Source organism: Euphorbia lathyris, chromosome 1 (assembly GCF_963576675.1).
Source record: "Euphorbia lathyris chromosome 1, ddEupLath1.1, whole genome shotgun sequence".
Classification (NCBI taxonomy): Eukaryota; Viridiplantae; Streptophyta; class Magnoliopsida; order Malpighiales; family Euphorbiaceae; genus Euphorbia; species Euphorbia lathyris.
This window is the reverse complement of record NC_088910.1, coordinates 52528675-52544825: the sequence shown is the minus strand read 5'-3', so window position 1 is coordinate 52544825 and position 16151 is coordinate 52528675. Positions and strand designations below refer to the sequence as shown.

General features: G+C 33.7%; 1 protein-coding gene across 4 annotated transcripts; it reads right to left on the bottom strand.

Annotated features, from left to right (window-relative positions):
• Positions 1–6896: 6896 nt before the first annotated feature.
• On the bottom strand, positions 6897–13146 carry LOC136232819 (uncharacterized). Of its 4 annotated transcripts, none has more exons than XM_066022272.1 (3): positions 12950–13146; positions 9014–9167; positions 6897–8565 (listed from the first exon to the last, which is right to left on the bottom strand). In XM_066022272.1, the coding sequence occupies exons 2-3, from the start codon at positions 9156–9158 to the stop codon at positions 7226–7228; spliced, it is 1485 nt and encodes a 494-aa protein (XP_065878344.1). In that variant the 5' UTR covers positions 9159–9167; positions 12950–13146; the 3' UTR covers positions 6897–7225. The 4 variants fall into 4 exon arrangements, with proteins under 4 accessions (XP_065878344.1, XP_065878335.1, XP_065878320.1 ...); XM_066022263.1 differs by lacking the exon at positions 12950–13146 and adding an exon at positions 10450–10730; XM_066022248.1 differs by lacking the exon at positions 12950–13146 and adding an exon at positions 9913–10729.
• Positions 13147–16151: the final 3005 nt, after the last annotated feature.

Sequence of the window (16151 nt, the reverse complement as noted above, 5' to 3'; positions counted from 1 at the left end):
GAGTTCGAGGATAAACACGGTGGATGCCAATATCACTACTTTGAGACGTGAGCACAAATCTACTCGTCGCCGGTTGCTATCTTTCTTCCGACGCCAAGGAGTTGAGACTACGCCATCACCACCGAGTTCACCTTGATAGGTTTTATCCTTTCTATCTTTAACTCATTTTCGTTATTATGTTTTATTAAGTTTGGTACAATATTTCTAATTATGTTTGGTACAATTATCTTTATTATTTTGTTTGAATGATATCGTACCATATTTTTAATTCCCATTCGTATGATTTAATTTCGTACTATTTTTCGTGTTTTATCGCTTTTTGCACCAATGAGGACATGGTCCAAATTAAGTGTGGGAGGAGATATTTCATATTCGTTTTAATTTTAAGTACGAATGAATGCAACGAATGAGAATGAATGCTATATATATAAATGCATGTTGTTATTAATGTTTAAGTAAAGTATATAATGCAACATTTTCAAAACAAGAAATGCAACATTTTTCAAAAATAATGACAATTTTTCATAAACGTAATTTTTTTTTGTCAAGTATATTTTTCTTATGTTTCAAACACTTTAACTTTCAAAATAATGTTAAACATATTTTAAGGTTTTCATTATTAATAATATTTCTATACGGGCAATTTTTTTTACACATATTTTTACAAATCTCCAAAACGCTTTTTATCAAAACGTCTCGAGTAAATGTATATAAGTAAAATTTCTTTAGTTTCAAATCTCTATTTTATATCATGAATTCATGATAAATATAAATCTTATTTTCAATTTTCAATTAGGTTTATAGGCATAAATCAAACTAACAACTTTAGCTTTTTAGCTCGGTATGATTTTCGTCTTACATTAAAAACCAATTGAAGTTTTTAAGGAAACTTTAGCCATAATACATGTTGAATTTCAAGTCAATATAGGATGAATGTGCTATTTCTCTTTTCCCAATTTTTAATTTTTTTTCATTTTTATAACTCGTGTTAATTAAATTAAGTAGTCGTATTCTTAACTTTTGGCCACGATTGAGACCAACCGTATCACAATCGAGGTATGAAAGGGAAGAACATTAAGTACCGTTTACTTTTGGCCACGATTGCGAGCACCCTTATTACGGTCGAGGTATGAAAGGAACCTTAGAAATTAAAGCAAAATTAAACGTGTTTAAAGTTTTAAGTAACGATTGCATCCACCCATGGCATGGTCGGTACCTCTTAAACAAACACAAAAGCAAATTAATTCATATAAAGTCACGGACGAGACCACCCTTATCACGGGCGTGACTAAGTAAATATATTAAACCTAAGTCCTTAATAAATCTATATTTGTAATAGTTTAGGTTTGGGAAAGGAAATTTTGTGCTTTGAAATGCCTTGAGACGAAAGATTCAAAAACATGCGTGCTTACACCGTCCCGAATACTTCAATATAAAAATTGAGATACAAGACGAATGATATATCTCTTTTACACTAGCTAGTTTGATACTTTGCGTATAAATTTACCATGAAAAGTTTATCTTTCGGTTTAACTAATTTAAAGAGGAATATATGGATATATGTTCTATTTATAAAGAGATTGATTAAAGAATAAATTCAGTGAAATTTTGCTCGGGACTAGCAAAAGCTTAAGTGTGAGAGTTTGTTAAGCCCAAAATATACCTAAAATATCATATATAAATACGTTAAATTTACATTGAAATCGTGCTAATTATATTCATTTAGAGTACTTTTACGTCTTTATATACTTCTTTGATGCATGGTACTTAATTATTTGGTTAAATCCAAATAGGAGCTAAAACAAGGGAAAAACCTAAGTTACGTGCCAAAAATACGTATTAATCAAAAGACTGACTCAAGGAGACAAGAAGCAGCCGAAAGACGGGAAAGAATGCCCCTGTCGCGACTGAGATTTTCAGAATCTCAGTCGCGACACATTGATGCCAGTCATCGAGAAATCGAAATTTTCAGCCTTCCTACGTGCCCCCTATCGCGACTGAGATTTTCAGAATCTCAGTTGAGACAGCGAAGAATTCTGCACAGCTTTCACATGTTTAAATCCAAAAAATGCGTCTGTTATTTTGGATAAAAGCGACCCTTCACCAGCGGACACGACCCTTCAATTACAACCCTTCACCAACTATAAATAAGTGATTCATTTCAGAAATCAATGTTGGTTAAGTTGGAAAAAGTTAGAGAAATTAGAGAGTTGTTATTATGTTGAAGAAACTCTGATTCAGAAAGAGTTAGAAAGTTAGATTTCATTTCTGTATAAACAAACTTGATGTACACAAGTTGTTATTAGATTAGTTATAAACACAGTAGTATTAGTTTAGTTTCAAAGGTTGATCAGAGACAAGTTTTCATTCTGGTAGTGGACCTAGCGGTCTCTATTCCGAAGATTCAGCGAGAAGAACTAACGGCTGAAGTGCAAAAGGGTCTGACAAACCTACGGAGTTTGAGGGAAAGATTGACAACCCGGATCTCAAAGATTTCGTCAAAATGCTATCCATGTTTCTTCCTCTCTGTTAACTTGTGAAGATTAACAATTCACTAATAATACATTTATTTTATTCAATATATTCTTCCTGTTGTTATTTTGATATTGTTCTGACAAAATGATTTTCAAAATGATAAATTGGTGTTTTTATTAAAACGTTTTATACAATCATATTTACAAAGAAACTTTGTTGAACACTTGAAAGAATTGGTTTTTACGGATGATATGATCGTGATCGCGGCTTATCGGATATAAAATACTGATTTGATTAAGGTAGAAATCTGCTCCGATCTAGAGAGATTTCTACGCTTCAAAGCCATCTAATTGCATAAATTCTTGTATTATTCCAAGTTCATAATCTTACCAAAGTTATAGTTGCTTTCTTTGCTTAATGAAAATAAGTTTTATACCTTTGATTTATTTCAAATACGAAAGCGTCTGTCTTGTAATCAAAATCTCAAGACAGAATTGTTCTCTAAGTTCAATATAATATTCTCATCTAATCCTAATTAATCCGAACCAATACAATTAATTAAACGATTTTTTTAAGTTAAACCTAAAGACGTGAATAAAACTAAATTAAATAAGTTTTAGTTAAAAAGCGTTCCATGTGGGTTCGATATCTTTTATTACTACAAGCGTATACCGTGCACTTGCGGAAATCGCTCAACAACTAGATTAGACTGTAGCCAACTATCAAGAGGAAAATTGAAAAAACTCGTCTGATCTCGAGAAAGAACCATCTTGTTCCAAATTAATCTTGCAACCCCTTTGTTCTGTAACATGTTTATAAGTCTCCTTTGTGGCCCTTTTGTGAAGTAAAGGCATTCCCAAGTAAAGACCCAGATCAGTAGTGCCAGTGAAACCTAAAATATCACAAACCCCTTGCCTAGCAGCAATTATAGTATTGTCAGAGAAGAAGACTTTAGATTTATTGAAGCTAACCTTTTACCTTGAAGCCGCACAACAATTGTGAAGGACACAGCGAATGGTCAGTGCTTGAGTTTCAAAGATGTTCTTTAATTGGTGCCTCATTAATTACAGTCAGTGACTAGTTTATGTGTTAAATTCATAGTTGTTAAATCGACATTCGACTCGTGACTCGAAATCTCATTTTGTGAATCGGACTCGTGAATCGAATCGAATCGTAAGGTTCGGATCATTTTCAAAATGCTATAAAAAATAAAATATTGACCATATTTAACTTTCAATATTAGTCCAAATATGCAATTCTAATATCTAAATAGAAATTATATCAAGTTATAAAAGAAAGTAGAGACAGACATAACATAGAAAATAGAAAGAATAAAGAATAGAAAAAGATAATAATAAATACATAGAAAAGAAGAGGGAAGGTTTTGGAATTTGTAAAATGAAGAGACATCTAATTGAAACTATTTGTGTTTCATAACTTCTGTACGTTTTTTTGTTTTGTTTTTGTAAAATGAATAGTCATTTTCTTATGTGTTCATTTTTTAGTTGTTAAAAATTGATTTTTTTTTTAAATGGTGACTCAAGTGACTCGGTGACTCGTACGATTCTAACAATTATGTTAAATTTCAAAGATGTTATTTAATTGGTGGCTCATTAATTTAGACACACACATTTTCACTTTGCTTGGTTGATATATGTATATATATATTTAAAAACAAAAATGATTAAAGAGTTTCATATTATGAGCATATATCAGTATTTGGCGGTTGGACTATTCTTACTCAACCTTCTCCTTTTCCAGTTCAACTCATTAACTTAACCATTTAGCTATATAGCTTCACAATTATGAAACCGAAAACAAAAAGCAATTCTTTGCTTTTTTTATTAATTAGGTTAAGATATAAAAAAATATATCATGTCCGTGTTCACAACTTGATCCTAAAAAAGTAGTGTTAAGATAAATAATTTGAGTACGTAATAGTTCTAAAAGATAGCGATGAATGTAGAAATGAACTGGGGAGGTGTTTGGTTGCTTTTTTTCATGCTCCTTTTTGCCTTTCACTTTAGAAGGGAGAGTTTTAGGTGTTTAGTTAGTGACGTTAATGATCTACTGTTTACCTTTTACACCCAAAAAGCAGCATTTTACGAAAGCAGAGAATCTCTGGTTTTTGAAAAAACAGTTTTTTCTAACAGCAAACCGTAATAGCAACAGCAAACAACAATAACAAATTGTAACAACAAACAACAACAGTATACAGTAAGTAAAACAAACCGACCCTGAATCTAATATCGGAAATAGAAAGAAATTTGCTGATATATATTATAGTAGATGTATTGTTGCATAAATTGCATTTTTAATGGATATATATATGTATATAAAAAGGTGCATGTGTATGTGTTGTTGATAAGAGTACTGGTAAAGGTGCATGTGTAGATCAGCAAGTTTGCACCAGCAATGCTTCCGGAATACTCATAATTATCATTTTAATAAATTAACAATTACATCTTAATTATTTTCTTCAAAAAAAAAAATAAAAGAATATAAGTATTTGTTTTTATGGGATGGGACCCATTTCTTACCTAGTCTCCTTCTCAGTGAGTTAGCACACCACCACTATCACACTATAAATATAAATATAAATTTGTTGTTTTTTTTTTTAATTTTAAAAATATGAGTTAGGAAATTAGCAAAATTTGCATATTCCTTTATCCCTCCGGGATAAAAAAAAAAATTATTCAGTACTTATTTCGTTTACATGTTTTTATTTGTTGTTAGTTGTTTGCTATTTATTATTGTACTAATAAATAGTTTCTGTTAAAAATAATTATTTTAAAATTTTATCAAACAATTTTTATTTCATATTTAGACTTTTTTTTAAAATCTCATATTTAGACCAAAAAAGCAAAAAAGCAAAGGAAACTAATATTAATGTTAGTTGATGCAAGTAATGTATTGTTGCTTTGTTTCCACTATGTACCTGAGTTTTAATTAAAGCCTCCATTTTCATTCAATTTAACTATATACTTAATCCATTCCTGAATAATTAGTAAGTACACTTATAAATACATAAAACAAAATTAGGGTAGTAGGTATGGTGCTGAAACTTAATTGCATAAATGCCCACTAACCTAATTTTATTAATTACACTTCCTGTCCTTCCTTAGCCCTTCCAATCCAATACTTGGTTTGGAATTGCCAATTTCATTTTAACATTTTTTCTTTTTTCTTTTAACATTTTTTTTTATTTCTTCAATACACAACTAGCTAGCTAAGGTTTGACTTTTTGAATGATTATAATAACATACAGGACTGATCATTTAATGAAAGGACATGAAACATCAATTATCAAATCACATACATAATACTTCAAAATATTATAGACAAAATAAAAAATATTTTATACGAGGATTTTATTTAAAAAAATGTTGACTGGATGGTCTTTAAAAGAGAAAATCCAACATTGGTTTTCATTTATCAATATAGAGAGAGAGGTGTTCCATCTATTTATATACTGTACTTAGTTTCATCATAATTAAATAAGATGAAAAAAATTGAAATTCAATTATGGAGTTAGTTTAAAATTCAACTAAAATCACTCTAATTTAGTTGGAGTTTACTGCAAGAATTCTGATAGACATGCTCAAAAATTCTGATAGATAGCCTAAAAGCATATATAATAATAAGGTTAATAAAAAGCTCATTAACCCCTCAATAAAAAAAAAAAATTGACACCATTAAGAATAGTTTAAGTTTATTAAACTTTTCTCATCTGCTTAAGCAGAACGAGGCTTTCAAAGGCAGCCTTTTGAGTTTTTCTAAAAAAAAAAATTTAAAAAATATAAAATATATTATTAAATTAATTAGTAGGTCTTATATTATTAAATGGTTGCAGTGTTTAAATATTGGAGAAAATAGTTTAATAAAATGAAAAAAATTTAAATTAGTATATGACATGTGTATTGAGTGATTGATAATAGAGTGTGAATAGATATAAATAATCAATAGGAGTAATTATATTTACTTTCATAGCTTTCCTTTAACTTTTTAGATTTATTATTCTATCTTGACTTCTCGAATAGGAAAGAGCTTCTATTAGCACCTTATTTTCTAATAGCACCTTATTTTCTAATAGCAGTTGTCTAGCTTATTCATCTTTTTCTTCTTATTTCTTATCTTATCTTTTCCTAAATTTCAAGTTTCCATCAAATTCATTATTTGATCATGTCCACAACTTGAAGCATTTTTTTTTCCTTTGTTTAAAGAAAGAAAATAGCATCTCAGAATTAGTATTTTTTTTTTCTTTAGCATATCAGAAAAGATAGCAATCTCATTCAGTGGAATATCATATCAGCCTTTTCAATTTGACCATCACTGTTTAAAGATGCTGGGTCAATAGTCTATTTTGTTCAAAATAATCCAGCATGCTACAAATATAAATATATGCTACAATAACAGTAATCTCATTATAAATTTCAACTTTAATTTGTCAAAAAAATACTATTGCTCCATTAATTAATGGGAAACAATATTATTCCTTAATACAAGTTTGTAATCCCTTAATGAGAATCCAAAAAATGCAGATTCAACATATCAATCAAATAATTCACCTTTAACTAATGAACTCATCTTCTATTTTACAGGCTATGTACAAATGAACTCTCTCTATCTCTCTTCCCCATTTTTCTTGGTTCAAAAATTACTACAATCTATGGTGTGAAGCTAATGCCTAAGACAACAAGTTCTTATTTACCTTTATTTGGTAGCTTAGACTTATGTCATCTCTTGACTTCTACTTCAGTGATCCTCCTCCAAATACCTCCTCAATCATGCTACAAGTTGATAACAAGTCATCATCAATTTTTGGGCATTCCACATCCCATAATTTCACATTGCAACCTTCTAATTCTTCATCATCTTCCCTACTTCCATAGCTTAATCCATTATACCTACATGACCACTGGGTATCACTTTCTTCCCTGCCCGTATCAGACGACGTGCAGGACTCGTCTTGGACTTCTCCATCTATCATTCTACCGTAATTGGGTGTCAAACTACACCTATCAAATGATATCTTTGGGCATGTAGCTAAAAAGTTGCTGCCATCCCTATCATCAGAGGTATCATCTGCATCATATCTGTCACAGGTATGTTGATCGTCTTTCTTGCTTTGAATATGAGCATGATCATCTAGGTGTAGAGGAGACTCAAAAATAGAGTCACCATTGTCTTCTGTAATTTCAAGCTCATCGTCATTGTAATCATCACTCCCTTGCCATTCATCATCATCACTGTCGTAAATGCCATTTGACTTGCATCGGTTCTGTTCAGCTCGCATTCGAAGCATAAAGACATTAAAGTAGTAGCTCACAATGTCCTCTTTGGTTCTAGAAGGGAAGACAGCAGAAAGACGGTTCCAAAAGTTCCTGCCCAGTGACATAGGATTTGACAATACTACCTCATAGAACAATTGTTCTTCCTCCTCACTCCATTTCGCTGCCACTTGCTCTCCCATGACACTGAACCCCAACCCTTCAAATCTCTCCGTTCCAACAGTTCTCTCGAGTTCATCTCTTGCTTCAACTATGTGCTGTCTGACACATCTGATAGAACCATCATCCAAACAGCAGCAGTCAATCTTAACATTTTCAAGCTCATTAACACTTCCCAAATCAGGCATGGGAATGACACAAGTCCCCATCAACCTATCCTCGTCATTCTGGGGAACAAGACGAGCATCTTGAAGTGATCCAGGTGTACCTGAAAACTTTGTTTTTAACTTATAATCCTGAGGACTCCATTCTGGGATGTCAGCTTGATGATCTGATCCAATTGGAACAGCTTTTGTTGGAGGATAACGCAAAAGCAAAGAATATATGTCCTCATGGTGAGTTACAGCCCTACTCGGATGCTGAGGGCTAGGGCTAAAATATTCAGAGCGACAAGATACATACACTGGTAGCCGTGGATGGGAAGCTTCTTCATTAAAACCAATGTTAGAGGAAGAAATTAAACTTCTTCCAGGAACATTGTCCTCCACATCATTCCTGGCACTAATTGGAAATCTACCATTGATTTCACTGCCAAGCTTTTCATGGTGTTCAATAGCATTTTCAGTGAGTCCAGACTCACCTTCACCAAATAATAAAGTAACCTATCAGGTTTATTACAAAATAAATAAGGAAATTTTTCCAATCAAGCTGTCTCGGCATTTGACAACATTATCAGAGCCAAGACTTCAGTGATTTTGATGGAAGTCAATGCAAAAGAACTAGAAGCTTCCAAATATCTGATAAATCAGTCATTACGGGAAGAGAAGGGACAGATAAGGGAAGGAACTAATAGAGGGCCATGGAAACCATCAACGAACCAAATTCTGAGTTCAAAATGTTAACCGCATTGAAAAAAAAAAGAAACTAATAGAGGGGCCAAACAAAATTCTGATGATTAAGGCTCTAGGTCCTAAATGTAAGTGGTTTTGAACATAAAAGATAGTGACTTATTGAACTTTGAATTGTAGGCCAAACAACGTGATTTTTCATTCCTAAAATCCATTAGAGATCAAATAACCTTGACTCACCTTGAGCATGAATTCTCGGAGAACGAACCTCCATCGGAACAAATTCCGAAAATGAGACTAGCTCATTATTGTATTCCACTTGTCTTGGGTGCTTACAGGAAATGCTATATGTTTCCTCATCATAAAAAGATCGTTTTTGCACCATTTTAACTGCCTAGAAAGATTAAAACATATTAATGAATGCAGATGAGGCCATGAAAATGATTAGCATCCAGAAAGTGAGAGTCCAATACTTATGGAGCACATGAAGTAAAACAAAAACACATCTTATGATGCATAAAACACAAAAGCAGCAAAACACATTTTGCAACACATAATGTATGTTAGACTACAATATTCCATAACTTAGAAGTGTGAAGCAGAATTAATATTAATGCAAGTTGCATTGGCATTATATAATTCCATAAAACTCATATATGCAACTTCTCCACCTTATTCACACCTAATCAGCAATTAAAAGCAACTAAGAAAAATAACTTAAAATGCAATAAAAATACATTAGAGGAAATAAAAAACATAAATTGGCATGGTCTTTTAATTGAAAGCAACACTTAAAGTGTACATGTAATAAAGCTTTGTCCTTAGTCAATAAATTGCATATATATGATTCGGTAAACATCTACACAAGTTATTTCATAACTATAAAATTGTTATGTAGGGAAGTGGGGTCAGCTCAATCTATAAAAGGGACTCCTTTTCTGTTCAAGGGCAAGTTGGTAAAATATATAATATCACATCACCTAAATTAAAAAAAGAAAATAATTGCCCAGCTCTCTATAATTTTGCCAAATATTATCAATAATCCTCTTTTCTTTTCTTTTTTCCATATATCCCCAGATTTTGACTTTTATCAATCATATTTCAAATCGAACTTAACGAAAATTAAATCGTGTTTATACCTCAAAAAAGGAAGTCTCCTTAAATTGATTGAAGGAATCGCTAAGATAGGAAAACGCAGCGCAGAGCAATTAAGGAACCTCAGGAATTAAAATTTACTTTATCCCCAAAAAAATTAAAAAAATTAGACAAATTCCTGATGTAACCCTAGATCTCCAAATTCTTGAAGAATTTCAAAAATTACAACTCAACGAACAGATGAATAGAAACCTCCCAAAGAATACGAGTCAAGATCTAGTAGATCTATGGATCGAAAAACCTTGTAAATAAAATTCCGAAAGAAACAAAAATTTACAAGACGTAAATGAACGATTGATTAGAAAACGAAACCCAGAAGAAGAAAAAATCGCATGTGATTTCAAGGATCTCGCAAGAAAGATTTTAAATTAACCCTAAAAATGGGCAGAAAAAAGGTAAGAGTGAAATTGAGATCGATGAACAGAAAAACAAAAAAGAAACGAGGAGGATTGAAATCACAGATTTAATTGACGATCGAGAAGGAAGATTAGATCGAAAAAAGGGTGAAGGTCAAGAGATACCTTTTTTTCCGCGATAGGTTGCCCGGGAAACCAAAAAAAAAACAATAAGGGCACGTTTTTTTTGCTGTAATTACGAGAAATGCCCTCTAATTTTGGTAAATGATAAACGTATAGTGCTTGATAATTTTATAATTGTATGGTGGCCAAAACTCACAAGAATGTTAAAATTACCTTTTCATCCCTAATATTATAATAGCCATATGTATAACTTTTACAACGTTTAATACATAATTATACACCTAGAATTTTTACAATTTCCTGTTTAGGACCCTCAACTTATATTTGGACTTATTACACATCTAAACTTATCAATTTGAACCTCTATCAATTTGAACCTCTATCGCCCGCCCTAATTTACTCAATTTGCTTGAAACGTGTTTAGGTGGAAGTTTGACTTGATAGTGTCATGTCAACTTTGAATCTGAAAAGTCATCAAATAAGGGTATTGGAAATCCAAAATTAATAAGTTTAGGTGTGACAAACCCGAGACCATAGATGCCCCGTAGCTTTAGGCATAAACCGACCACAACTATCCCAAGCCACACAATACCCCGATCATATAGAGTATATTCCATGTTTGTCAAAATGCATATCAATTTGTCAGGAATCGTTACATCTCCTTTATGTAATTGCAGAATACTGCACACTCCAAGAAAATCATTTAGATCCGTGAAATATCCCAATCACATGAATTTGCGCACCGTAACTTTGCTAACATCAATTCCTCAAACCCAATCCTCATGTCGGACAAGGCCGAAACTCCAACGAATCCCCTATCCAAGGTGCATGCCAAATATAAAAACATTTATATGATGTCTGTCACACCCGACCCAAATCGGCATCGGGTATGAATGAAAAACAAGGTAACGAACTTTTAACAGTCTAAAAGCTAAACATATTTTCTAATAGATAAAAATTCATTTAGACTACCTAAAGTTTTATTAATTATTAGGCTTGAACTCGATAATTCTATCAAGCTTCCTACGTATCCCGAACGTCTTTTAATCTTTAAATCGGGAGCCACATAATTCTACCTATTTTAGGTAGTTCTAATAGGTAGTTCTCTTAACTTATTAACTCATTTTAACTTATTGATTTGTTGATTGACACGCTAATAACTTAATTGTATATTTCACTTTATCACTATATAATTTAATAAATATATATATATATATATATCATTTTATCAAAACAAATCAAATCCAACAAACCGCTTTAACAAACCGACTCGTAATTAAATAAACGTAAAACATTATATTTCAAATCACCAAGCATTGAAAACGTAATACAAATTTACGTGTCCATCCTCGAATTCCACCCGTGTAGCTTATCATAAGCTCAATCATATCAATAATCGAGATATCTCATTCATATCTCGCCTTGCCTAACGTTAGGACTACCAGCCGTGCACTCTGGCCATACCGCCCTTAGGTATGGTCTTACAATTAATACCCCTACCCCGGGCAACCCTAGATGGACAAAACCATTTTATCTTTGGCAATCCTAGATGGACAAAACCATTTTATCTTTGGCAATATCACAACATAAAAATCATATTGGATTTCGATCCAAATCACATAAATAATAACAATATCCGTAATAGCTTTCTCAATCCAAAAACAATTCGCATAAGATTATCAAATTCATTTTCTCGACCAAATTTCCAGAACACCACGATAATAATAATTATTCTTCAAATAATCAAAATCAAAAGTATCGGAATATTTAAACAATTTAATAAAACGTATTCAAAACTACTTAAATCATTAAATCATTTAAAACTGAGACTTATTTTTATCTGTCACCAGAATAGCTATTTTAGTCCAAATATAGTTATTTTAGACCAAATATACCGTTAGACTCCTCATATGATCATAAGTCTATTCGAACTAATCTTACATTCAAATTATTTATATTCAACTTTATACCGACTTTAATTGGTAAATATCGGTATTAGTCCTTCTAATTTATAATTAATTCGATAAATTAACGTCACTTAATTATTATAAAATTAAATTTTAAACCAATATTTTTTTTATCAGACTATTTATATTCGTTACCGAAATTGTCAACTGTACACTAAACTGGTATCATAAATTCATATCGTTAATTCTGACCAAAGATTCAGTTAGATTTATTAAACCACGCTAAACTACGCCCTAATTTCATATTCAACTTATTCTACTACTTTTACATTCAAATTATTGATAAACTTTAAAATGATCAAATATTCTTATTGGTCCATTTTGGACTATGAGATAAAACAACGTACCTAATTCAGACTAATCATACTTTTAAACTCGTTACCCGACTAAAAGTCTTAATAACAAAATTTACTTCGATAAATCTAAACGACAGCTAGTCTAAAATTTATATTTTATTAGTAATTCATAGACGCTAAATTATTAATTATCAATCTTTGAAGAAACTATCGAAACTATACTTACTCAAAATCATATTTATAACATTTTAAAAATAATTAGATATAAAATACAGTTACCGAAATGTCGTCGTTCGTCACCGAAAATTTGTCGTTGTTCCGTTAACAGCCGCCGGATTACACCACTTCCCCACCCATATATCTTCTTCTATCAATTTTATGTGTCCCTAAAAGCTACAGTTAAAATTTGATCTTGAAATCGATCGGTCGGTTCGATTTCCGGCAACCGGGAATTTCGTGAGGCTGGGCATCATTTAGCCCCTTTAACCATCACCACTCTTGCTCTCTCTTTTTCTTTTTCTTTTTTTTTTTGTTTTAGGTTAGTGTATCCTTCCCTTCCTCCTTCATATATAAGATGGAGCTTCTTTTTTTATAGAGATAAATTTAATTATAATATTAAGTACAACATTCTTTAATAATTGACACATGTAATTTGAATTAGTTGTATGATTGACACCTATATGATGATTAATACCTATGTTTTACATTTAAAAATTATTCATTAAAACATTTATATTAATATGTGTCACATTTGTAGTAAACATATGATTGGACGGAGACATTAGTCTTTGCTTTATAATGACAAGTGGTGTAAACTTTTTTTTTTTTTGGTAGAAAAGGAAAAGAAAAATGAATAACAACAAACTACCCAGGAATTAGCCTAGGGAAGCTAACCCCAATCCTATCTTCTAAGAGAAGATGAGAGATGAAACTAGGGGAAACAGGAAGGGTAGTAACGCCTAACGTCCCTTCATGGCCCGCCGCCGCCAAGTGATCAGCAACACGATTCTGCTCTCTAAAAATGTGTCTGAACTCTACGAACTCAAAGGAGGAGCAAAGCCTTATAATAGCTTTGATGAGGTTGCGACTGTTAAGACCCATAGAATGATTCTCAGAAATCATTTTGATTGCTTCCAAATTATCAGACTCCACAGAGAGCCTCTTAACACCCAGCCTTTTAGCAAGATTGATTCCAGTAAGAATAGCCCAGAGCTCCGCAGAAAAGGAAGAACCCAACCCTAAATTCTGGGAGAACCCAGAAAGCCAGACGCCCCCTACATCTCTAAGCACACCTCCAGCCGCAATCTTACCGTTACTGAGGCAGGAACCATCAGTATTCAGCTTCACAACCCCCTCTCTTGGCCTGCTCCATCCCACGAGATGGACATCACAACACTGAGAGGCTCTGGCAAGGGACTCTCCTTTGAAACTATCGATAATAGAGAAAAGTTTTTTCGAGAAGAAATCAGCTAAGTTTGTCATAAAAACAGTTTTATCTCCAAAAATCTCCTCGTTTCTCCATTTCCAAACTTGGTGACAGATAATAGCAAAGAAAATGTCACCATGCTCCATGTATGGAAGCAACTTTCCTCTAACACCATCAGAGAACCAGTCGACCTCAGAATGTGCCATGAAGGAAGAGAAAATATGGTGTGGGAGAATTTTCCTCCAAACCTCTTTACTATTAGAGCAATCTCTAAGAGCATGGCACAAAGTCTCAACATGGCCTCTGCATCTACTGCAAGCTCCAGAATCAGCCAAGTGCCTTCTGTGCCTATCCGAATTAGTAAGAAGCCTGTCCTTAACGCCCAGCCACAGGAAACTCCTAATACGGAAAGGAACTTTAAGGGTCCAAATCGACTTCCACACATCCGAGGGAGGGTCAGATCTAAAGAGAGAGAAAGCTTCAAAGGCCGATTTGCAAGAATAAACTCCATTGTTAGTCAGCGCCCAACAGTGCCTATCCAAGTCTTCCTCTTGATTACTCACCTTCACTCCCCGCATTCTAAGGAGAGTCTCAAGGCTAAAGAAAGTATCAAACTTTGACCAGATCCAGTCCCCTTCCGAGTCAACCACATCGGCAATCCTCCAGTTGCGTATATCACTAGGCGGGGGGGAAGAACACACCTCAATTAACGGTTTATCCCCAATCCAGTTATCAAACCAGAAACTAATGGACTTACCATTCCCCACCTCCAGGCCAACTCCCGAGCAGAACTCATCAAACACAGCACTAAGTCCTTTCCAGAGGAAGGAACAATTAGCAACTCTCTCTTTCGGGCCCCCGAAGATTTTGTCTTTCCGATACTTACCACAAAGGAGGCGAACCCAAAGAGAGGAGGGGTTTTGCCACATACGCCAAAGGAGTTTCATTAATAAAACTTTATTATTGTCCTTTGCTTTCCTAATACCCAGACCCCCAGAATCTTTAGGCTGGCAAACCTCACTCCAAGGCACAAGATGGATCTTCCTGCCCTCCGCAGCTTCCCCCCACAGGAACCTACGGTTAATCTTGTCAAGATCATTAAGCACAGGATCCGGAAGCTTACAAGCCTGCATGATGTGATTGGGAGCAGCACAATTAACAGATTGAATTAACGTGAGGCGGCCAGCGAGAGACAGAGTCTTGGCTTTCCAAGTGGCACACTTCGAATTAGCTTTATCCAAAGTCTCTTTGAAGGAGCCTTTAGACACACGCTCACTATGGAGGGGAACGCCCAGATACTTCCCAAGAGAATCAGTAAGAGGAATACCTGAGAGATCACTTAATCTCTTACAGACTCTCTGATTCATATTCTTAGAGCACATCATCCTAGATTTCTGGATATTAAGCTTCTGCCCAGAGGCCGAACAAAAACAATCCAGAATATCCATAATGACTCTCAACTGCTCCTCATTACCCTCAAGAAAGATAAGGACATCATCTGCAAAGAATAAGTGAGTCACCTGGGGACAGAAGCTGTTGATCGCCACAGGGTGGAAACTCCCATTATCAATCGCATCCTGAATCAGGTGAGAGAGCCTCTCCATAGCAATAACAAAAAGGAAAGGGCTCATAGGATCCCCCTGACGGATTCCTCTGCCCGGGGAAAATTCCTCCGACATATCCCCATTGACCATAACTTGAAACACAGGAGAAGAAATACATACCTTAATTAAACTTCTCCAGCTGTCCGGGATTCTAGCTCTCTCAAGGCTCTCCATCAAGAAATCCCAATTAATTCGATCATAGGCCTTATCTAAATCCAGCTTCAGAGCCACAATGCCTTTCCTCCCCTTCCTAATCTTCATCGTGTGGACCATCTCTTGGGCGATCACCACATTATCCATCATTTGTCTACCAGGCACAAAGCTACCCTGATTCTGACAAATGATCGCAGGAAGAATGCCACGGATTCTATTAGCCACAATCTTTGTAACAGTTTTGTAAAGAACATTACAAAGACTGATAGGTCTCATATGCAAAAAGGAAGAAGGCTTA